At 47.8% G+C, this 23103-nt stretch overlaps 1 protein-coding gene across 4 annotated transcripts in view; it reads left to right on the forward strand.

Moving 5' to 3' along the window:
* The window catches only part of LOC100677314 (scaffold attachment factor B1), a 34321-nt gene extending 11888 nt beyond the window's left edge, over positions 1 to 22433 (forward strand). The window contains exons 3-21 of one of the 4 annotated variants that reach the window (XM_003421657.4): positions 2458 to 2522; positions 2614 to 2823; positions 4529 to 4591; positions 6965 to 6992; positions 7931 to 8453; positions 9124 to 9173; positions 9983 to 10077; positions 11943 to 12092; positions 12190 to 12272; positions 12648 to 12787; positions 12945 to 13033; positions 14825 to 14931; positions 15876 to 16166; positions 16587 to 16724; positions 16940 to 16982; positions 20677 to 20795; positions 21247 to 21353; positions 21716 to 21782; positions 22123 to 22433. In XM_003421657.4, coding sequence (XP_003421705.2) covers positions 2458 to 2522; positions 2614 to 2823; positions 4529 to 4591; positions 6965 to 6992; positions 7931 to 8453; positions 9124 to 9173; positions 9983 to 10077; positions 11943 to 12092; positions 12190 to 12272; positions 12648 to 12787; positions 12945 to 13033; positions 14825 to 14931; positions 15876 to 16166; positions 16587 to 16724; positions 16940 to 16982; positions 20677 to 20795; positions 21247 to 21353; positions 21716 to 21782; positions 22123 to 22252 — 2498 coding nt within the window. In that variant the 3' untranslated portion in view covers positions 22253 to 22433. Of the gene's footprint in view, positions 1 to 2457; positions 2523 to 2613; positions 2824 to 4528; positions 4592 to 4852; positions 6857 to 6964; positions 6993 to 7930; positions 8454 to 9123; positions 9174 to 9982; positions 10078 to 11942; positions 12093 to 12189; positions 12273 to 12647; positions 12788 to 12944; positions 13034 to 14824; positions 14932 to 15875; positions 16167 to 16586; positions 16725 to 16939; positions 16983 to 20676; positions 20796 to 21246; positions 21354 to 21715; positions 21783 to 22122 lie in introns of those variants that run through there. The other 3 variants (XM_064280342.1, XM_064280343.1, XM_064280344.1) reach the window with 3 other exon arrangements.
* Positions 22434 to 23103: the final 670 nt, after the last annotated feature.

Below are 23103 nucleotides of genomic sequence, written 5' to 3' on the forward strand. Positions count from 1 at the left end.
CCTTTTCTTCTAGTTTATCTCAGTACTTTGTATTTAGAAAAAATGTTTTCTCGTTGTTAGCCGCCATCAAGTTGGCCCCTTCCTGGCAACCCCAAGAACAACAGAATAAAAACGCTGCCTGGTCCTGCACCATCCCCCATGATTGGTTGTAGATCGGACCGTTGTGGTCCATAAGGTTTTCGTTTGGCTGTTTTTTTGAAAGGAGATTGCCTGGCCTTTCTTCCTAGTCCTTCTTAGTCTAGAAGCTCTGCTGAAACCTGTTCAGCATTATACAGCAACACAAGCCTCTACTGATGGTTTAGTGGTGGCTGCGAATGAGGTACATTGGCTGGGAATGTGCCTAATTATGTAATAAGGTCACATAATTAAAACGAACAGCAGACCAGTGGAAGAGAATAGAAACATTAAATCGTCCTAGGTGTAGATTGGAATATAACATTGAGTAAGGCCAACATTTCAAATTAGTGAGAAAAGACAGATTATTTTGTGAATGGTGCTGGGAAATGAGTTTCCAAATGGGACTACGATTTGGAAAATGGTCTTAACACAAAAGTGAATGAAAGAGTTATTAAATGCTAAAAACGAAACCCAAAAAAGAGCTAGGATAAAATAGCAAGTGAATATTTTTGTAGTCTTAGTGTGGAGAAGGGCTTCTAAATATGTAGAAACTGATTAATGATTTTCGCTACATGAAAGTTAAATTTACCCAAAAGCCATAAACAAAATTTAAAGATTAACAGAAAACCGGGAGAAAGTTAGGCACTGTATATGTGACAGATATGTAAAGAGCTCTTTAAAACGGGAGACAGTGAAACAATGTTTATAAATACAGAAAGGATATGAATGAGAAATTGACAAAAGTACAAAAATTTCCAGCTAGCTGTAGTCAAATTTGAATGAAAACAAGGTTCCCTTTTTTGCCTGGCACATTGGCATAGATAAAAACAGCCAGTCTTCATGAAGATCAGCACGGTAATTCATTACCGATGGAACCGGATAAGTTGGAACAGCCTTCCTCTCGGGTATTTTGATAAACATGTGGGGTTTTGTTTTTTCTTTTTAAGCCTTAAAAACGTGCCTAGTCCTTGTCCTGGGACTGCCATGTCTACAAGGTGTCCTAAGATGATAATTTATCTACGAGCAGCAAAGCAGAATTACTTGGGTATTTATCCTTAAGCCTTTTCTTAAATTTCCTGCCATAGGTGCTAAACCGATGATAGTATCTCTGTATAATGCTATTAGAGAATAGGGGAGAAAAGGTAGAACAACATTCAAATTCATAAAAGAAACACTAGATTTACTGGCCTGAGAGAGACTGGAAGAACCCCCAAGACTATGGCTCTTAGATACCCTTCTAACTTGGAACTGAACCCCAGATAATAGTAAAGTAAATAATAACACCCGTGAGGAAAGTGCTCCTTAGATGAACAATCATCTATATGAGACCAAAAGGGCAAAATCTGCCCAAAAGCAAAGATGAGAAGAAGGCAGGAAGGGACAGGAAAACCCGGACAAATGGAAATAGGGAACTCAGGGTGGTAATGGGGAGAGTGCTGGTACATCGCAGGGATCACAGTGTCACGGAACAATTTGTGTATAAACTATCGAATGGGAAACGAATTTCTTCTGTCTATCTTCATCTAAAGCATGATTTAAAAAAAAAAACAAAACTTCATAAATAAAATGCTCAGTGCTCATTTAAAAAAAATGGGAGGATGTTCACAATATTTTAGTGAAAAGGTTATGAACAGCAGTTCAGTGCTATTTTTGTAAGCAAAATACATGTATATACATAGGATATATGGGAGGTTATGTATTTTCTTCTTGATTATGTATTTTTTTGTCATTGTTTCTGTGGGGAAACTGGCTCCACATTAACTGAAAAGTAGCAGGTTGGCGTCACCTGCTCTTCTCCGCACAATGAAAGCGCTCAAGCAGAGGGCAGGCCTGAAGACCCGTCTGGCCTCCCTTGTCCTTACCCAGAATTCCTTTTCCAGCTCCTCATATTTCCACAGTCACTGGACAAGAACAGACCCTTTTCCTTCTTAGGGTGTGGTAGGGGGGTGCCTTGTCTACCGTGGCCTTCCCGTTCGTTGTATAAGAAGGTGTTCCTAACTTGGGAAGTTCCACAGGTTTTTTTAGGAGTCCCTGACTGGGGCAGCTGGTTAACATGCTCGGCTGCTGGCTGAAAGGTTGGAGGTTTAAATCCACCCAGAGAAAGGGCTGGCTCTCCACGTCTGAAAAATCAGCCATTGAGAACTCAGTGAAGCGCAGTTCTTCTCTATACACACGGGGTTGTCAGGGGTCAGAGTCAACTCCACAGCAGCTTTTTTTTTTTTAATGTGCTTTTATTTATGTAGTGCTTAGAAACAACAGCTTAGAGCCTATACAAATAAGGTTTTAATGTTTCTGGGAAATGTCTCGTTGATTTCATGCTGTAAATGATTATCTTTTCAGGGCGTAAACCAGAAGAAGAGGGTGTGGAAGATAACGGGCTGGAGGAAAACTCCGGAGATGGACAGGTATGTGCAGACTCTTCATGGAGGCAGCAAATCCGATTGGGAGGTGGACCAAATAGCAGTCACATGATCGTTGTATTTTATTTTATCACAGGAGGATGTTGAAACCAGTCTGGAGAACTTGCAGGACATCGACATGATGGATATCAGTGTGCTGGATGAAGCAGAAATAGACAATGGGAGCGTTGCAGATTGTGTCGAGGACGATGACGCTGACAATCTCCCGGAGTCCTTGTCTGACAGTAGAGAGCTGGTTGAGGGAGAGATGAAGGAGCTTCCTGAGCAGCTTCCCGAGCATGCTGAGGTAACAGCAGGGCCTCTAGAATGGGCCCTGAGTGCGTCAGCCCCACAGTTACCGTGGTAGATGAGACGTGGGGCATGGAGTTCTGTTTTCCCTGCCAGTTCAGCAGAATGATAGTTAACCTGTTTACATGGAAAATTCAGGCAGTTGAGACAACACAGCACTTGGCTCTGGTGGAAGGTGGCATCTCTGACGTCTGGGAGGGTACGCTGTAGGTCTGCTTGGTGCAGCATTAAACATTTTGAGGACAGCCTTGTTTCACACATAGGAAGTTGGTTTGTGATGTTATGGCTTGGATGATGTGAAAATACTGAAATGGAAAGGAGTTGAAAGTTGGTGTTTTCCTATTAAAAATCTATTTGAAGCCTCCTAACAGTCAGTCTTTAATACTGAGCCTTGGTAGTGTTCTTAAAGCCTTAGGTTTTTTCGTGTTACAAACAAATCCCATGTGTTATAAAATTGATAGGTATTATTTATTGAACTCTGTCTGCCAGGCACTGGGCATTATGTCCTTCAATCCTTTTTACAATGGCAAGAGGTGTAGGTACTGGTTTCCCCATATATTTAGCTCACACACCCCCCTATCTTGATGCTATTAATTTTCCATTCTGCTCACATGACGATTAATATAACATTTGGCAGGTAAAGAGAAAAGGCAGTGAAAATTAGAAGCGACGAGGGTGTTTGTAGGAGTCCTTTATATGGAGGGTGCCTCAACCTTGAGCATCTCCCAGTGGCAGGCTGTGGGAAACGAGTCTGCTCTTGGCCTGCTGATCCTGTGCTGCCATTTCTCAGAATGTTTTTGTATTTCATCTTTTGGAACTGATCTGAGTATCCTTGGAGTTGGAAAATTGTCTTCTTTGAATGGTGGATTTGAGAGATGACTGTAAGTTGTTTTGATTTGATCCATAGCAGGAAAAACACCCTTCCTAACTGGCTAAGTTTTTTTAGAGCTGTTTTTTTTTCCCCCTCCTTTAGAAGGTGATAAATTCTGTAACAAAAGTACGGATATATCCTAAATGTTTGTGAATAGTGGTTCAATAGCTGTGATTTAATGAGAAGTGGTATAGTTTAGGAATGAAGAGCATAGACTCTGGAGGTCTGCTGCTTACTTGCTGCGTGACCTTGGGCAAGTTATGTAACCTCTCTGGGCCTCATCTGCAAAACTAATGTTTTGGGAGGATTCAGTGGTATTTATCATAAGCTTAGAGCAAGAGTCATCAAATAGTGGTCTGACCAGCCATCTATTTTTGTAAATAAGGTTTGATTGGAACACAGCCACACCTCATTTGTTTTGATTGTCTGGCTGTTTTCCCACTACAATGGCAGCATTGACAGAAACCATTGGCCTAAAACACAGAGCTTAAAATATTTACTCTCAGGCCCTTTACAGAAAAACTTTGCTGACCCCTCGCTTAGAACAGTGTTTAGTATATAGTAAGAAATATGAAAGGATATCATGGTTGGTAGAGGTCAGCAAAAGCGGGGGAACCCTCCATGAGATGGATTGACACCACAGACACAACTACGGACTCAAACGTACCAACAATCACAAAGACGGTGCAGGACCAAGCAACGTGTCGCTCTGCTATTCATAAGGTTGCCATGAGTCGGAGCTGACATTTAACAACAATTTTTCGTTTTTCAGGTGTACATTCTGTTACCTTATTGTTGATATAACGAGTTGTGTTCTCCATTTATCTTGCAGATAGAGGACAAAGACACTATAAACAATTTAGATACTTCATCATCTGATTTCACTATATTACAGGTAAATTGTTGTACATCACAGTAATTTTAGAATCAAAGGTGAGGCTACAGTTTCTGGAAACAATTTCAGACCTTGTGTGTATGGCAACCCCAACAGAAAACGTCATTGCAGGGTTTGTTTACTTAGTCGACATCTTTAGAGTAAGGTTTGCTTTCTTTTTTCCCACAGATAGAACGTGCTTCTTGCAAGGGATTTCTCTCCTTAACTTCTACTTACCTTCAACTACTGTGGCTTCCCTGTAGCTCATGGAAGGGCCTGTCTTGAGAAGTTCTTGTTCATTTCCTAGGGAAAGGCAGCCTGTCTGATCCATTTGGATGGGGCCCCCGCAGAAAGGTGTTAGGTGAAACGTCCAGGGACTCCCCTGCCCCAAGCTGCATGGAGCCCAGATGAGGAGGAGAGAGCTGGGTGGGCAGGGCACTGACATTGTGGCTGGCAACGGCAGCTCCACGGGGACTGGTCCTGCCTTTGGGGAGTTTTTCTCACAGAAAGTGTATAGATTTTCTGTACACTGGCCGTTTTACCACCATTTGTGTAAATACTAGATCTTACATGAAAACAAATGAGATATGGACTTACGTTGAGGTAGGATTTGCATAAATGTGGGTCTTAGGTTTCCTTGTAGTTTTCCTGCTGGCCTACCTAGATGTAAACTGTTGGAGTAAATCTGTCTGGGTAGCTGTCTGGCTTTCAATACAAAGTTTTGTGAGGAAATCAAATACAGTCAGCATTTGCTAGTCTCTGCCGTTTAATTAGGATCACTACTGAAACAAGGTCTCCATTTGCTGCTGTCAGGCAGGGGCAAGGAGAGCATTAGAGAGCCAGAACCCCCGCCTCACGGAGGGCGCAAACCTCCAGAAAGTATGCTGAACCCCAGCTCACTTGTAGGGTTGCTAGCTTCTCTCTCTGATAGCAAAGCGGCACAACCCTTTCCTGGCCCAGAAAGGAGAATGGAGGGGCCAGGTCATGCTGTTTGCTTGGGTGCCAAAGATGCCCGGGGTAAAACGGGAAATACAGAACCCCAGCTGAAGACAAAGGTGAATATTGTTTCTCTCTGGAGAACCATTCTGCCTAGACTGACCCTTGGCTTCAGACTTCAGACTGTAATTTGCAGCATGGGATAAGTCCCATGGGAGAAGGAAAAAAAAAAAAAAGATATAAAAAACGTGAAACTGAGAGTGTTCCTAGGGCTTCCCAGAATGCCAGGTCATTTCCCAGTGGCAGGAGTGCATCCTTCTCACCCATTTAACAGGGATGTGATAGATACCGTGTGGCGCGTGTGCTGCTTCCTACCTCCTGTGTGCACTTGGGCAAGTTACTCCATCACTCTGTGCCACAGTTTCCTACTCTGTTTTTTAAAAAGAAGATGATAATCGTAGTACCAACCTCCTAGGGTTTATCCGATGATGAAATGAGTTAATTCTTGTGAAGGTAAAATGATTAAATTTGTTCCTGGAACATAGTGTTAATCGGTTTTAACTCTTATTCCGGAATACTGCCCCTCCATCGTTTGCATAGGGAATCATTTATAGTTTGGGTGAGAGAGCAGCCGTGAGGGAAGCCTCTCTAGAGGAGATTGTTCCTGAGCTGAATCCCAAGGCATGTGTAGGACTTGCCAGGGCAAGGGGCCTCGGAGGGAGATGGCATCAGGAGCCATTGTTGAAGGCCACAGAGCACAGGTTGTAAAATCAGATGCCACTGAAAGCGAGGGATCTCTGTAGCCTGAATTGATGGGGCTTACTGGGGAGAGCTTGAGTGTTGCTTAGGGATTAGAAGCTTCGTGGCGAGGGCACTGGTTGGAAGAGGAGATCGGGGCGGGGGGTGGTTAGTGAATGATCCTGGATAGCACTGAGTGACCAGGTGGCAGGGACAACTCCATGCAAACCAAGAGCAGGGGTCAGACCCCCTCATCCCGATTCCATCAGGCTTTGAGATTTCAGGAATGAACTCTAGACCGATAAGTGAACAAATGATTGTCTGAGGAGTGTCAGGTGCTTGTTTAGACACTAAAAGCAGAAGGAGGAAAACACTACCTGCTCTTGCTGAACCAGCTCAAGTTAGAGGGACGTGTGATCTGATCTCTCAGTCCCCATATAATGTGCTGCTTGCTCTAAGGGAAGTGGGACTCAGGCCCCTTGGAAACGCTGCAAAAAAGGAGGCCAGGTAACAGGCCCTGTAAGTGTAGGGTTCAAGGCCAAGGTGAGCGAGGTGGACTGCAGTGCTGGGAGGCGCTTGCCGTGAATGAACCGCTTCTCCGCCCGCTGCATTGTGAGTTACCTAGTCTGCTTTTTAAGAACTAAGTTATCCTAGGTTCTAGTGTTAATCAGCGGTAGGTTTCTCCATCCTGCACAGTCTTACTTGCATTTTTTGTTGCAGGAAATTGAAGCACCATCCCTGGAGCCAGGTACTGTTAAATGAAAAACTTACCATCGGGGGTTTGGAATCATTCTAGTAGTCCACCTTCTCTGATTTGAATTCTTTAATTTTAAAAAGTTGCCGTACGTAGTATACGTTGTTCTAAAGGTTTACAATCCAGAGCATACCAGGATCATAGAGATTGGAAACCCAGCCGTTATCACCAGATCTGTTAAAGTGGCCGACTGCTCGTTTTGCAAAACGTGTGAATGAGATGAAACTTCTCACAACTTTTTAAACATAAACAGCATTTAAATGAATATAGAAACACTTTGCGTGCCTCTCGAGCTAATACCTCTGCATCCCACAAAACAGATCTTGTGATATTGGGCAGTAGCTTAATTTCATGGTTTTTCGTTCAGGCAGTGTAGGTAGTTGTAGGGAGATCCATTTTAAAACATTGAGACATAACTGGATTCCCGAAGAGGAAAGAGTTTCTTCATGAGAATTCCAAACAAATACTATTCACTTTCTGGACTACAAATATCTCAGAGCTCCGCTGGAAGATATTCTGGTTTTCCTATTGGACTGTTCTGTTAAAAGAAATTGAAAGAAATTTGGAAATTGAGCTGTTCAGTGAATGGCGATTCATTCAGTTAAGCACCTTGGACTTTGGAAGCTAAATTTGGAAGAGTCATATATAAACGACGACAGAATGAAGACTGTCAAGAATCAGCCAGAAGGTTTTGGGGGTTAAATCTCTGGGATGCTTGTCTCTTCCCTGTAGCGTAGAGGCTTAATGCAGTAGTCGGTTGGCGTGCAGGTAGTCGGAGCAGGTAACGTTGTGTACCCTCGGGTTTTCCAATCTCTGTGTAGCTAGCCCTTCTCTTCATGTTAGTGTGGCAGCCGTGCCAGTTCCGCATTTGTGATTGCTTTATTTCCCTGGTCATTAAACCTTGTGCCATTCTATTCCTGTTAAATCCGTAGAAAATGAGAAAATACTCGACATTTTGGGGGAAACTTGTAAATCTGAGCCAGGAAAAGAAGAAGGTCCCGAGCTGGAGCAGCCATTGGCACAGGAAACAAGTAGCGTGGGGCCAGACAGAAAGCTCGCGGAAGAAGAGGACCTTTTTGACAGCGCTCACCCGGAGGAGGAGCAGGAGGAGGGTGATTTAGATTTGGCCAGCGAGTCAACACACGCTCAGTGGAGCAAGGCAGACACCCTGTTAGCGGTAGTGAAAAGGGAGCCCGTGGAGCAGACAGGCGATGGCGAGAGGACGGACTGTGAGCCTGTAGGGCTAGAGAAGCCAGTTGAGCAGAGTAGTAGAGCCGCAGAGGACGCGGACGCCTCTAGCGAGGAGGTGGCAGAAGCGCCCCCCCGGGAAGCCTCAAGCCCTGAGCCCAGAGATAGCAAAGAAGACGTGAAGAAGTTTGATTTTGAAGCTTGTAATGAAGTCCCTCCGGCTCCTAAAGAGTCCTCAACCAGTGAGGGCGCTGATCAGAAAATGAGGTTTGTTTTTTCTCAGTTTTAGACCAGACGCTATCTCCTTTTCATTGATCGTTTAATGACACACATAAGCTGTTTTTCTGCAATTGGCCAGCCAGACTGATGCAGCTGTAGTTAACTTCTAAAGAATGTTTGATTTCCCTTTGTGTATTTTAAGCTGATTACATAATCTTTTTTTTTTTTTTTTTTTCTTTTCTCAACCTCTCATGGTTGTTTTCTTTAATTCTTCCTAATTATCTTTAGCCCAGCAGAATTAATTTACCTCCTATGGGTCTGAAATCTTATGGTTAGGTCAGATTTCCAGTACAAGTTTGTCTGGGTATCATTTATTTTTTTTCCAGAACTAAATTTCAGTAGTTGCGCAACCTCAAAGGAGCTCTGGTGGCACAGTGGTTAAGCACTCACCTGCTAACCAAAAGGTCGGCAGGTTGAACCCACCAGCTGCTCCACGGGAGAAAGATGTGGCAGTCTGCTTCCGTAAAAAGATGACAGCCTTGGAAACCCTGTAGGGCAGTTCTACTCTGTTCTGTAGGGTTGCTGTGAGTCAGAATTTGACTCGACAACAATGAGTTTGGTTTTTGGTCTCATATAACCTTAGCACATATTTTAGAGTTTTGAGTTTGGTTTTCTCTATGCGTCTTCCTTCTGGAGTGACATTATGTTTTGTCTCTAGTTCTGGCGAAGATGACTCGGATACAAAACGGCTTTCCAAGGAGGAAAAGGGTAGGTCCCAAAAAGGCCCCAGTCCCTCAAAGCATGCTTGTCCTTGGATGTGGTGGGCTGTGGGATTCCTGTTCATAGCAAACAGCATTTCTTACCTAGATGTTCCCCTTGGGTCTTTGATGAAGTCTTTCTCGGTCTCTGTGGTTAACCCAGCAGATTGCAGATTGTAGGAACAAGCTGGTGCCTGAGAGTTACACTGTATCGATTGGCTACAGAAACTTGCTTTTGGTGGAGGGCTTCGATTTCCTTCATGCTGAGCGACACTTATGTGCAAATTCCTCAGCCTGAGTGACAATGGCATTTGATGGAAAAATGCTTCTAGTTTCAGATGTTTCGGGGTATCTGGTATATTGTATTTATTAACACCTTAACCTTTAATTAAAGTAACTAATTGAGAATCATTTTTCTGGTCAAAATTCCTTCTTAATCAGGGTTCTAAAAGCAATAAAAATGTGGGGCAGAGGCAGAGGCGCAGGCTACAGACAGACAAAGCAGGCATCTGCTCACTGTGGAACAGCAGCCTGGCACGTGGTAGTGCGGTGCCCCTTGGGTAACTTGCTGAGGACGCCTCAGGTGGTCCGAAAAGCCCCTGGCTCACCACTGTAACTGGCATTTCCAGTGTTCTGTTGGGCCTGGGGGCGCACCTTCAGAGGTCGCGTGAGAGCTGTGGTCCTGCCTCAGCCCCGCGTAGCTTCAGGTGCTGCTGGCATCTGGGGACGAGTGGGCAGTGTGTCTGGCGGGGAATGGACCTGAGAGGCTCAGGATCTTGAGGCTGCTATGTTGTTGACCAAAACTTTCTTTTGCATTAGGTCGTAGCAGTTGTGGTAGAAATTTCTGGGTTAGCGGACTTTCTTCTACCACCAGAGCTACTGATTTGAAGAATCTTTTCAGCAAATATGGAAAGGTAAGACAGCCAGGGGTTTTTTGCAGGAGGAGTTACTGTTAAGCCTGTATCACTAACACCCTTTACATGCAAGTGGTCGTCCCCTTCTGGAATGAGTTCTTTGAATGACAGCGTGCCCTTCTTTAAGCACATGTCTGTTGATGGCCAGAGGCATGCGTGTAAGCTCCAGAGCTGGGGCTTTGCATTTCTCCCCTCTCTACATGCCTGCGCAGCCCCCAAGCCACCACTTACTTTTGATAGCTTCATGGATGTTTCTGGGTCTCTAGGACTTAGCACCCAGGGAGGGTGGAGGAGTGGCAGAGTGCAGGAGAGCAGTGGGGACTGGTCAGCACTGTCGGGAGACATGCTGGTCACAGAGGAAGAACCTGAGTGGCGTGGCAGCGTAGTGGCTGAGAGCAGGGAGGCTCAGAGTGCTCTGGGCAGCTACAGAACCTGATCAGCCACTCCCTCATGTCACTCACATCATCTAAACTTTCTCTCTGAACCTGGGGCTTCTCAGAGTTGCTGTCTGGAGGGAGTAGGGATCCATGAAGGGCATGTGGGTAGCTATAGCAGAGCTCTAGAGCCCCACAGCCCCTCCTCCCACCTGTCTTCTCCCATAGTTGGGGCAGTTCTCTTGTTTCCCTCTTGACCACCTGCCTCCCTTTCTTTCCCAGCCGGTGAGGGGTGGTAGTTGATGGACGATACCCCAGCCTCCCCCTCCCAGGTGCCCGCAGCAGTCGTCTGCTCTAAAGGCACCTGGATTGGTTTTCCTCCTGTCTCTTCCTTTCCTCCTTCCCTTGCGCTCACTGGGATTCCTTCCCAAATAAACTAGATCCAGGGCTCCTTGTCTTAGTCCACTTTTGGGGGATGCTGAAGTAGGAGCACTTAGCACAGGCCCTTGCTCATAGCACAGGTTCAGTGAAATCATAATAGAGAAAACCAGCAGTATTTACCTGGATATCGATGTTTGAAAGCCACTAAGAGAGAACTCCGTATAATGTGATTGTAGAAATGACTGACCGCCTGCCTGGGCTTCTCCTAAAACAGGGTGGGTGGCTGGGGGTATCCTCACCCTGCCTCTACAGCCAGAGCCCTTTCCTGATTCTCCCGAGGGCCCTAGTGCCGAGGCCAGCTCTCAGGAACAGGAAGGGTGTTGGGGAAGAGTGCAGGCTTCACGAGGCTTACGTGGCAGGGCAGGCCACTCCAAAACCCTTCTTTGGGCCTAAGCCTCAGTGCAACGTGATGAGCACTGCATTGGCTGCGCCACTGCTTGTGGCAGGCCTTCTCTTGAGCCATGGGCCTCCTCCCAGGAAAGGCACGTCCTGCTTTCTACTTACTGGACTTGGTGAGCAAATTAAATTAAGCAGCATGGAGAGTAAGTACCTGTCATGCTTGAGACATCTTGTTGAATTTTGTTATTAATATAGTCCAGTGGATTCTTTCCTCCAGGGATCTATTTACGGACCTGTCCTGATAATCCACCTCTATCTGGAGATGAGCCTTGGTAGTTACTGCTCACATAGCGTGGCTGTTTGTTTTGTATCACTTTTTTATAGGTTTTTTTTTTAAATGCTGATCGAACTTTGCTTTCCATTCCGCATTCCTTGCCACTGCTCCACACTGCTGTCCTGGCCCCTTAGAGTAACCTGGAGTCCTGCGTGGTTACTAGGAAGTGGAAGGAGAGCCCTTGAGCCCGAAAAGATAGCAGCCATGAGGCAGTGGCACTCTCTCTCCAGTCCGTATCTGCCCGTTGGTGGCCCTGGTGGCAGGATTTCCTTGCCAGCCCTCATCCCTCAACCTCAGTGCCCTGTGTGTTGAGTTTTGGGTTTCAGGGGCTGTGTCTGCTTGGTGTCTCTGAGCCACACTGCTTTGCTTTCTTTGAGGTGGTGGGTGCCAAGGTTGTGACAAATGCCCGGAGTCCTGGAGCTCGCTGTTACGGTTTTGTCACCATGTCCACAGCGGAAGAGGCCACAAAATGCATCAACCACCTGCACAAAACAGAGCTCCACGGGAGGATGATCTCAGTGGAAAAAGTAGGTGGCCATTTTCTTCCTGGGGTGTTACCAGCACCAGGAAATTAGGTAATACTTCCATGTGATTCTCTCGTTTTCCCCATCAATGTGATTTCAGGCAAAAAATGAACCTGCTGGGAAGAAGACCTCTGATAAGAGAGAGAGTGAGGGGAAAAAGGACAAGTCGAGCAACAGTGACAGGTACTGCACTTTCCAGTGGAGCCCAAGGGTGGGAGCTTGTGGCCGAGGTCATCCTTTGCTTCATTTGATACTGACTTCAGTCAGGTGTTCCGTAGATGGGGAAGCAAGTGCAGGCCGTGCCTCTCTGCCTTGACTCTTTCACATGCTATTGGAGGCTTTGGCCATCTGTCGTTAGAGATGGTTTCTTTCCTGCAGTCCTTCTTCTAGGGCCACTCAGGCATTTGGGCTGGGTCATTGTGGTGCTTTCTTATCCCTGCTGATGCCAGTGAGGCTGCTGCCTTGTCACTTAGTACTCAGTTCCAGAGTCCAGTCTTGGCCAGCTTGTCCCCTTAGTTCCTTTTCTGACAGACCTCTGTGTTCTGGTGCTCTCTGCAGATCTGCACACCTTAAGAGGGACGATAAAGCCGACAGGAAAGACGATGCCAAAAAGAGTGAAGACGGAAGTGGAGAAAAGGGTAAAGATCCAGATGGTCAGAAATCCAGCCCCTCAGAGCGATCTCGAACCACAAAGTCAGGTAGCCAACCAACTGATGGGCACACGCGTCTGTTCCTAGCCGTGTGCTTTGTTGAAGGCCCGTGATCAGTTGGCAAAACAAACTAGACGATTTTCTGTACAGTCCTCCCCTTGGGTGTTAATCGCGTCTTACTTTAGAGTGACTCTTCTTCCTGTAGGAAGTCGCGGAACTGAGCGGACTGTAGTCATGGATAAATCTAAAGGTGTGCCTGTCATTAGTGTGAAGACATCTGGATCCAAAGAGAGGGTGAGTGTTGATTTTCCTAACTCAGGGACTTCAGCTTTTTTTTTTCTTTCATTGTACATTTTACAGTTCTTTCCTTTACATTCCCGTGCACATTTTAGGGCGTTCTTGAGCTTAATTTGAGAAATGCTTTCTATACTTTCAGAAATGTAGAAATCTGGAACCTTAAAAAAAAAATGAGAAAGTTTTAAAGCTTTTCTTTCATACTTTGCTAGTAATTGCTTCTTTTTGTTTTCTTAAGCTGATTTTTAAAATCAAAGTACGGGAGTGGTTGACAGTTCATAGCAATGCATCCTGCTATGTTCTTTTCATTACTTGCCCAGAAAATTCCAGCAGCTCTCCATCGTTCCTTCCTAAGCCTGGCCCACATAGGTGACCCCAGCCAGCCTGTCCAGTCTGTGCCCTAAGCCAGGTCCCCACCTTGCCCAGTACCACACTATGTCCTTACAGACCGCCTCCTCACTGTCTTCCACAGGTCCTTGCACATGGGCAGTGGTTGATTTTCCTAAGTTTAACTTTTAACAACCTTATAATATACCAATAGATGTGGGTCAGGAGCCCCCAAGACCAACCCATGTTAGACGTGCCTCTAGAAGGACTCACAGGATGGAACACAGAGCTGTGCGCATGGCTGAGAGCGCAGTGAGGGTGTGCGTGCAGGTTTGGGGGCACTCATTCGCAGGCTTCCCTGTGTGCTCTCCTCCCTCTGAGCGTCACGCAGCAATGAAGATGATGCAGCGTGTGCACAGAATTTCTTCCCAGGGACACGGTTAGAGATGGCACCCTGGGGTTTTTTCTGGGGTCTGGTCACGTGGACACCCCCTACCTGGCAAAACTCCCAAGTCGCAGAAGGAAAGTAGGTATTCCACACAGTCGAGGCAAAGGGAGCCACCCTTAGTAGTGCCTAGTAACTCGCCGAGAGCCAACGTTCCCGGACACATCCCAGCCCTGGGCCAGCCTTGCCAGCAAGCCCTCCTAGAAGTAGCAGCCTCAGGTTTGCTGTGCTCGTGCAAATGTTTCAATGTGTTGTAGCACTTTATCCTTGTTTTATAAAATGTGATTGGAAAATGGACAAATAAAAGTGCAGTTGCCAGGGCTGAGATGGGTCAATCTTATAGACTTAATGTAGTTGGGATGCAAAGAAATTGTCAGATGTGCCCAGAGTGGCCTTGGTCAGGCACTTGCTGCATGTTTAATTGTGAAGGAAAAGAACAAAAAGTAAGGAGTTGATTTTGGATGTTGGTGATGTTATCATGCAAAAATTATCTAAAGGTAAAGTGTGGAAGATGTTTTTGAAAAAACTTGTGTTCTTATAAAAAGTCTTAGGGAGAATTTTCATATCTGTTCTGTCCCTGTTGAATGTACTCACTGGATTGTATTGTAGCACCAAGTGCTGGAGCTCTGTGACTTTCAATTATGATAAACAAAACGAAGTTTCTTGAGAGATAAGCTCTCAGTAAGCATCTCATTTGATGGTTTTTTAGAAGTTAATCACCATCTAGGATCTTCCCGTTCGATACCCAGACGTGGACATACATTGTCTTATTTCTGGAGTCCCTGGGTGGCACAGTCAGTTACTAGTAACTGAATGGTTGGTGGTTCAAGCCCACCCAGAGTTTCTTTGGAAGAAAGGCCTGGCATTCTGCTACTGAAAAGATCACAGCCTTGAAAACCCTATGGAGCGCAGTTCTACAGGGTTGCCCTAAGTCGGAATTGACTTCATGGCAGTTAGTTTGCTTTGATTTGTTGTTTCCTATTTCAGCCTTAACTTTTTAATGTCTTCTGATGAACTAGGCTTCCAAGAGCCAGGATCGCAAATCAGCCAGCCGAGAGAAGCGGTCTGTTGTGTCTTTTGATAAAGTCAAAGAGCCTCGGAAGTCAAGAGACTCAGAGTCCCGTAGGTGAGTCGGGGTCCACGGGTTTGATGATTTCCCTCGACTCTGGCTGTAACCGTGCCCTCTGTGCAGGGAATACTGTTTTCAGCCGATTTTGTCCAGAATGCACAGACACATAAAACAGGGCAAGGTCATACGTTTTTGCTGGTACAAATACACATCTGTGAACGTATAGGCAACAAATCAAAGGCAGACAAACTGGCAGCTGTGTTCTCTGTTCCATAGACAGAGACAAAGGGTAAAGATTGGAAGAAATGCACCAAAGTTTGGGATTTTACCAGTAAATGCAGGCAGCAGCCCCCTACTTGTGGCTTGCCCTTCCCCACACTCAGCTGCTGCGGGCCTTCACTTGGTGGTGTATTTACCCGAGTTACAAGCATCGTTAGAAGATTCCAATTCTAGTGCACTAGCCTTGTCTCAAGGAGCCCTGGTCGCAGTGGTTAAGCGCTTGGCTGCTAATCAAAAGGTCAGGAACCCACCAGCCGCTCCGTGGCAGTCTGCTCCTGCAAAGGTTACAGCCTAGGAAACCCTGTGGGGCAGTTCTCCTCTGCTCTAGGGTCGCTACTGAGTCAGCGTTGACTCAGCAGCACGGGTGGGCTCCATTTCACAACGATTAATTGACAGTTTGTGGTTCAAGAAGAAAAATGTTAATTCAGACTTAACTGTGATAAAAATTAATGTCCTGTTCCCTATTTTTAATTGTGTATTTCACAAACTCAGATGTTGACTTTGAGAAGGAAGTTTGGGGAATGAGGCCCAGTTCATGTGATAGCCCTGGGGTGTGTGGTTCCTTAGGTGGAGGCCCGGCCAAGGGTCTGTGTGTCACCAGTGCTCTGGGGGGTGGGAGCCAGGGCCCAGGCCCCTGACATGGCTTCTGTCCACCCAGCTGGGTGCCCCCCACTGGCACTGCTGCCGCGGGACTGCCTCCAGCTGCTGCCCTTGTCTCGCAGGGTGCGCGAGCGCAGTGAGCGGGAGCAGCGCATGCAGGCCCAGTGGGAGCGGGAGGAGCGCGAGCGGCTGGAGATCGCCCGCGAGAAGCTGGCCTTCCAGCGGCAGCGTCTGGAGCGCGAGCGCTGGGAGCGAGAGCGGCTGGAGCGGGAGCGCATGCACGTGGAGCATGAGCGCCGCAAGGAGCAGGAGCGCATCCACCGTGAGCGTGAGGAGCTGCGGCGCCAGCAGGAGCTGCGCTATGAGCAGGAGCGGCGGCCCGGGGGGCGACGGCCCTACGACGTGGACGGCCGGTGAGTGAGCCGCTCCTAGCAGTGGCCCCCAGGTGGCCCGTGTCTTCCAGACCCCAGTCCTGAAAGCACGAAGTTTGTTATCTAAGAGCCAGGTGTGCACATGAGCTGCTGCTTCACTGACCTGCTCTCCTGTTAGGGGGTAGGAGGGGTGGCAGGGAAGATAAAGTAGAACATTGAATTGTTATATCACCGGGACCAGAGCAAGTCACATATCCTCTTTCGCAGCCTCTTGTGGCTTATACAGCAAAGCATATTCTCTCTTGGTAAATGTAATTCACGTCAGTCCCCTTTTCATTCTGTGAAGCGCTTAGAGCCAGTGACAATTTGGGGGTTAGTTCACCAGCTGCTACAAATGTGATGTATCTGCGGGGGAGAAACGTCCTTGTCTCTTTCTTTAAAATACATGTGTACCCCTCACAGGCGAGACGATGCCTATTGGCCAGAAGCCAAGCGGGCTGCCCTGGATGACCGCTATCATTCTGACTTTAGCCGCCAGGAGCGCTTCCATGACTTCGACCACCGGGACCGTGGCCGCTACCCTGACCACTCGGTGGACAGGTCAGTCAGCCCCCAGCAGCCCTGTCTGCGGAGGCCAGTGCCTTTCCCTGGTTTGTTCTGAATGACTTCCAGCTCAGCGTGGCATTTTTGGGCCCTGAGAGCTGAAGCAGGTGTTCCATTTGGGAATGGTGGTTTTCATTTTGGGGTCCAATCTACCTGCCTGTATCACAAGCCTTTTCCTTGCCTTATGTCTGACTTTAAATGACCTGTTTCAGGAGAGAAGGTTCAAGGTCAATGATGGGAGAAAGAGAAGGACAGGTAAGTCAAAGGCTACAGTCGTAGCCACACCTTGTAGAATTGATTTTTTGTCCTTCTGCGTGCCTTTTCTCCTTCCCTTTGATTGCCTCCCTTTTGAGTCTTTGGAGAAAAATGCTTGTGAGACGAGAATTTAGGTTATTTATATTGCATCTTGGTTGTCCATCAAAGCAGAAGCCTCTTTTGGCCTGGACCCAAAGGTTCTGTATGCCTTAGTAACTAACTGCACTGGCACTGAGGTGATAGAGAGCATTCTGGTGAGTTTACCTGGCTCTCTTGGGAAGTGCCCACTGTGATCCCAGATAGCCAAGGTAATTACAGTGTCTCCATATTGTGGAGTCCTGTGCTTCAAGTCCCCCCCCGGAAGCCAGTGGTAGGCTAGTGGCCACTTCGTGTGTGTCCCGGGGCCCTTCCCTGTGTGCAATTGGGGCATTGAAAATAAGGGCACACTTGGTCACCCCGGAGCCTGGGTTGGCCTTGGAACAGCTCCTCTCTGGCCCATGCCCCTTCTCGCTGCAGAGTTGACGTATCAGAATGCGGAATTCTCTTCTCATGGCATACATTTAGATTGAGGGTTTTCCCAAAGCGCCTTGGATCTCTAGTGGGTTTGCTTGAAAAATTGGGAAGAAGGAGGGCAGGTGGTGGTCAGGTCATTGTTACGGCAGAGTTGCTGTCCCTGTAAGTGGGTCCTTGCCCAGGGCTCCAATCCTGGCACCGTGCCTCCTGGTGAGCCTGTTTCTCCAGCTATAAGATAAAGGTAACTATTTGAGCCCTGGTGGCCTAGTGGCTAAGTGTTACTGGCTGCTAACCAAATGGTCAGTTCAACTCCTCCAGACATTTCTCAGAAACCTGATGGGGCAGTTCTGCTCTCGGGTCGTTATGAGTTGGAATCAATTCAGCGGGAACGGGTTTGGATTTTTTTTCTTTTTTTGGTGTCATTTATCGGGGGTTGTGTGCTTATGAAAAGTGCTTGGAACAAAATGCAAACTTACTAGATAATGCTGTCTTGAAATAGAAAGGAAGTTTGGTTTTTTCCACATACACAGTCATAAACAAGTCGTCAGCACTGCCCCAAAATGGCAGGTGGTGATGCCTGACCATCAGGAAAGTAGTCACGGAAAAGAAGAAGCCAGCCGGGAGCACCAGGGCCTGGTCATGAGTTGGCTGGACAGAAACCACTGGTTAAATTTTAAAACCCTGCAGGAAGAGAGAAGTGGGCTTTTAGTTGAAGAACTAGGTCTTACTAAGTCCGACTTCTTTTTTTTTTTTTTTTTTAGCTCTGCCCAGGCTTGTACCTTAAGCCATTGGCAATTAACAAAAGCTCGTTGTTTGATTCTTAAATTTCTTCTTAACCCCAAATTAAATAACACCGTCTAAAGTAGGGAGCCATAATTTTTTTTTTAAAGAATCAGCAAGCTTGACAGATTATAGGATTATTATTTTAGAAATCCGTTTATGAAGATCCTGTTACACCTGTGACAGCTGCGACTTTGCTCCTGGAAGGAACAGTGCCATATCTTGTTCATCTTGTAACATTGGAGCCCTGGTGGTGCAGTGGTTAAGAGCTCAGGCTGCTAACCAAAAGGTCGGCAGTTTGAATCTACCAGCCACTCCTTGGAAGCCCTCCGGGCCAGTTCCCTGTTGGGTCGCTGTGAGTCGGAACCAACTCCACAGCAGTGGATGGAACAGTGCTGTCCATCTCGTAACGGCAGCCTCCCTTTATCTCACTCTGTTGAGGGAGTCGTCCAAGCTCGTATCTGGAAACGGTAGCCCAGAGAGACAGGCGGCACTAGGACCTGCCTCACGCTGGTCGTGAGCGTGTAGGAAGCCACTGTCCCCCTGCCCTTGAGGAGCTCTCCCCTTTATGGGGATGATAAACGTGGGCCAGGGCAGCATGGAGAAGACCTCAGAGGAGGTCCCACTAGCAGAAGAAGTCTTTTCAGTTTCTTCTCACTTAGAATATGGTCTTGTGGCAAAACCCAAAGGGTAAAAATTGTACGTGTGGAAAGAAGGTGAAAGAGGCCCAAGGAGTCCATGGCAGCTCACCACACTTCATGAATGTCGGCCTTGAAAATTCTTCTACTCAGCAGAAACAGACTTTGGGGAGTTATTTACCTCAGCCTTAAAAGAAAACCAAAAAGAACCAAACCAGTTACAGTCAAGTCAGTTTAGCTGGCTACAACTTGGGGCGACCCCATGTGTGTCAAAGTGAACTGTGCTCCATAGGATTTTCAGTGACTGACCTTTCAGAAGTAGATCACCAGGCCTTTCTTCCAAGGTGCTCTGAGTAGACTTGAACCTCCAGCCTTTTGTTAGTAGCGAAATGCTTACCTGTTTGTGACACTGGGGGGACTTAGTGTCATAAAAGAAGTGGGCTTTTATTTCAAATAGCCTGCCTTAGATTTGTTTTGTTTTGTTTTTTTTTTAATCCTTTTTTCAAATTAGTACTGGTAGCATATTGTAGAGCTGGCCAAAGGGCGACTGCTCTTCAGCTCATTGGACAGGTGTCCTGGGTCCTGTTCGAAGCAAGACCAAGATGTGGGACCTCGTTTTGGGGTGAGAATCTTGGTGCTGGGGCTATTTAACTTAGAAATAGTTGGAATGGAAGGCTGAATTTGATTAAATATTTAAGTAACATTAACTGGTTATTTACCCGTGTTGTGTGCCATTCAGTCCATTTCAACTCACAGCAACCCACGTGACAGATAAGGACTGCCCCATGGGGTTTCCTAGGATGTAATCTTTATGGGAGCAGATTACCAGGTCCTTCTCCTTCGGAGCTGCTGGTGGGTTCAAACTGCTGACCTTTCGTTTAGCTGCTGAGTGCTCAACCACTGTGCCCCAGGGCTCCTTTACTTACCCGTATTCTCCCCTGAGAATTAAAATTCGAGGAAAGTAACCTTATCAGCTTTTACTACTTACATTGAGGATTCCCAGGAAGATCACTTACTGACTTTTTACAAATTAGGACATTAGAGAGATGGCTGGTGGATAGTTATTAAGTTTATGAAATAAAGAAATGGGACAATGGGTTGGTGGTCGAAGTTGGGGTTATATGTGACGGTACTTCCTTTGCTGTGGAGGAAGAAATAAAACTGTTGCCAGTTCATATGGTAAAGGTTTGCAGGTGGACCTTTACGTTACGGAAGGCAGTGCATACGGAAGACTGCTGGCACTCGGCACTGTCCCTCGCCCCCGGCACTGCCTGTTCATACTGGGGGGCCTCCTCATGTGCGTCGTCTCTGAAATGAGCATGGTGCGTTCAGTGATGGCCCTTCCTGCTCTGGTGGGACTGCGGGATAGCTGGTGATGGCACAAGGGACCCCATCATCAGGTCAGGGTGCCATCACTGGGACTCCTTCAGTACCCTGGAGTCTTGGCCTTCTCATTAGGGCAAATCTCAGCCGTAATTCCTTTCATTCACTCTGCAGTGCTGCTTTCTTCCAGGCCGTGAGCCCAGGAACTGGCCTTTCTGAGGGTGCACGTGTGTCTCATGAGATGAAATGGCCTGTGAGGGGCAGGATGTACCTGCTCAAAGGACGGTGTGCAGAGTGCCTGCCAGCACTTTCTCTGGGCCTGCGCATGAGTTTGCCTGAGCTTGGTGTCGTTATCTTTGTTAGCTTGTTGTCTGAAAGGCCCTGGGACCCAGGTGTTGGTACTGAAGCTTGCTTTCTGTTCTGGCTTTTTTAACACCCAGCACTACCCTGAGCGCCACGGAGGACCAGAGCGCCATGGCCGGGACTCCCGCGACGGGTGGGGTGGCTATGGCTCTGACAAGAGGATGAGTGAAGGCAGGGGTCTGCCTCCCCCTCCCAGGTTTGTGTCCGTCCCGTACGCAGCAGGGCCAGCCCTGGACCTCGCCCTTAGTCAGCTGAAAGGGTCAGTCGAGTAGATTACCCAGTATCCAGGACGAGGATGTTCCCAACCACACCCAGCCGTGGGCTTCTCTACTGGGGATCCCAGAGAGCTTGGTGTCAGGCCAGGGCCATGGGCAGGGGTGTAGAGTGTCCAGGCTTTTGGGTCTCTTCCTTGGTGTGGCAGGCTGGGAGCTGTCAAGGGATTCCATGTAGATCACCCCTTTGCGCCTCTTTTCTCCCTCGAGACACAGAGCAGAGTGGCGTCCCTGTGCCACAGGGACCCAGTGTAGAAAGAGGAGCAGCAGGCCACTCCATGCTCCCTGTGGCCCCTGCGACCCCACGGGGTAGGAGGGCGGGCAACAGCCCTTCAGTGTTGGGGCAGCCCAAATCAGAGATGTCTTTCTTTCAAGGGGCAGACGTGACTGGGGGGACCACAGCCGAAGACTGGAGGATGACCGTGCTTGGCAGGGTGGTGCCGAGGGAGGCATGATTGACAGGGACCACAAGAGGTGGCAAGGTAAGAAACGCAGGTTTTCGGCCAAGTAGTGCTTGTCTGTCCCGAGAAGCTTCTAGAAAGATGGAGGCAGCACCTGCTTGGGTCTGTCCCTCTGCTGGTCTTTCAGTTTCGAGAGGGCGGCATGAGTGCCCTCAGTGTTATCCAGCCACTGCTCCCAGGGACTTGTTAATGATTCGGTGGGTGAATGAGCAGAGCGTTCTGGGGTCTCTGGCACAGGCCTAGTGTCCGTCTGTCCGTGCTCTGAGAGTCATTGAGGAGCTGCATGCATGCAGAGACACGGGGGATTTGAGTGGGCCATGTCTGTGTTGCTAGCTGCAAATGCCCCCCAGTGCCCAGTGTGAAAGGCCTCTCTTGTTTTCCAGGTGGAGAAAGAAGCATGTCTGGCCACTCTGGGCCAGGCCACATGATGAGCCGGGGAGGGATGTCGGGGTAAGGTGCTTTGTCGCTGGCGTGTCCTCTTTCCCTTGATGCTTCACCTCTCCACCTTTGCCCGTCTCTTCTTTGCATGTTGGCTTCACTTGGTGAAGGTTTAAAATCAGTCAAGTCTTTCCAACCAGTACTACCTTCCCCTTACCTGTGATGTGTGGTCGTTCCTGTGTCACTGCTCCTCTGTCTTCCGATGCCGCTGCTCCAGAGCGGAACAAGAGTCGAGAAGAGTACCTGACCCCCCGGGCAGGCATGGCCCATCCCATTGAACATGTGCGATTTGGGACAGGTGGCCCGCACAGTGGGAGGGCTTCACGGACAAAGAATTTGAATTTATTCCTAGGCGGGGCAGCTTTGCCCCTGGTGGAGCCTCCCGGGGCCACGTGATGCCGCGCGGCGGGATGCAAGGAGGATTTGGAGGCCAGACTCGAGGGAACAGACCTAACGAAGCCCGCTTCACTCGCCGCTACTAATGCTTTGCAACCCTATGTCCCTGCCCTGTGGCCACCAGAATCTGTTCTGTTAGAAGTTCTCTTAAACTGTGTAAAGATAATTTTTTTTTTTATCTGCTGCCATATTGTAGCTAAAAAATGTGAATTTGGGTTTTTGTTTTGGTTTTTTGTAATAAATGTGTTTCTGTTCACATACCCTTTATTTAAAGTTCCATCTCCTTTTTATTGCTGCCTCTTTAAAACTCAATACAAAACATTGCTGAACCATGAGCTCTTTAGAGAAATCAAAAAAAAAAAAAAGAACAAATCTATAGGCATGGAGTCTGATTGTGACTCTTAGCGACCCCATGTGACAGAGTAGACTGCTCCCTAGGGATTGCTTGGCTGTGATCTTCACAGCGTACATCACCAGGCCTCTCTTCTGCAGTGTGCTGGGTGAGCGCCAGCCAACAAGCTTGAGGCTTGTGGCCCAGAGTAAAGCGTCACCCAGAGACCTGGCCGTCTTCAAGAAGGAGGACTGAGGACAGCAGGTTAAGAAGATGGTTAGATTTTCTAGAAGCACTTTCAGGTGGCGCATGCCTTCCCAGCCCATGTGCGCCAGGCCTGGAGCAAATTTTGGCTGCCCTGTCCCTCCTCTTTGGGGCTACGCTGTCCCTCCTGCTGATGGTGCCCGCACTCCGCCTCCACACCAGGGCTCCTGCGGGCTTTGTGAAGAGCAGTGAGTGCCGGAGGCCACCGACACCAAGTGAAGCCTACTTTCTTCCCGAAACCTGGCTCATGAGGAGACCCGGGCAGCTGGGGCACAGGGCAGCCATAAGACACAGGGCCGGCAACCGCATGAGACCACTGGCAGGAGACTCAGGAACCTGCAG

The sequence above is a fragment of the Loxodonta africana genome, chromosome 3 (assembly GCF_030014295.1).
Source record: "Loxodonta africana isolate mLoxAfr1 chromosome 3, mLoxAfr1.hap2, whole genome shotgun sequence".
Taxonomy (NCBI): domain Eukaryota; kingdom Metazoa; phylum Chordata; class Mammalia; order Proboscidea; family Elephantidae; genus Loxodonta; species Loxodonta africana.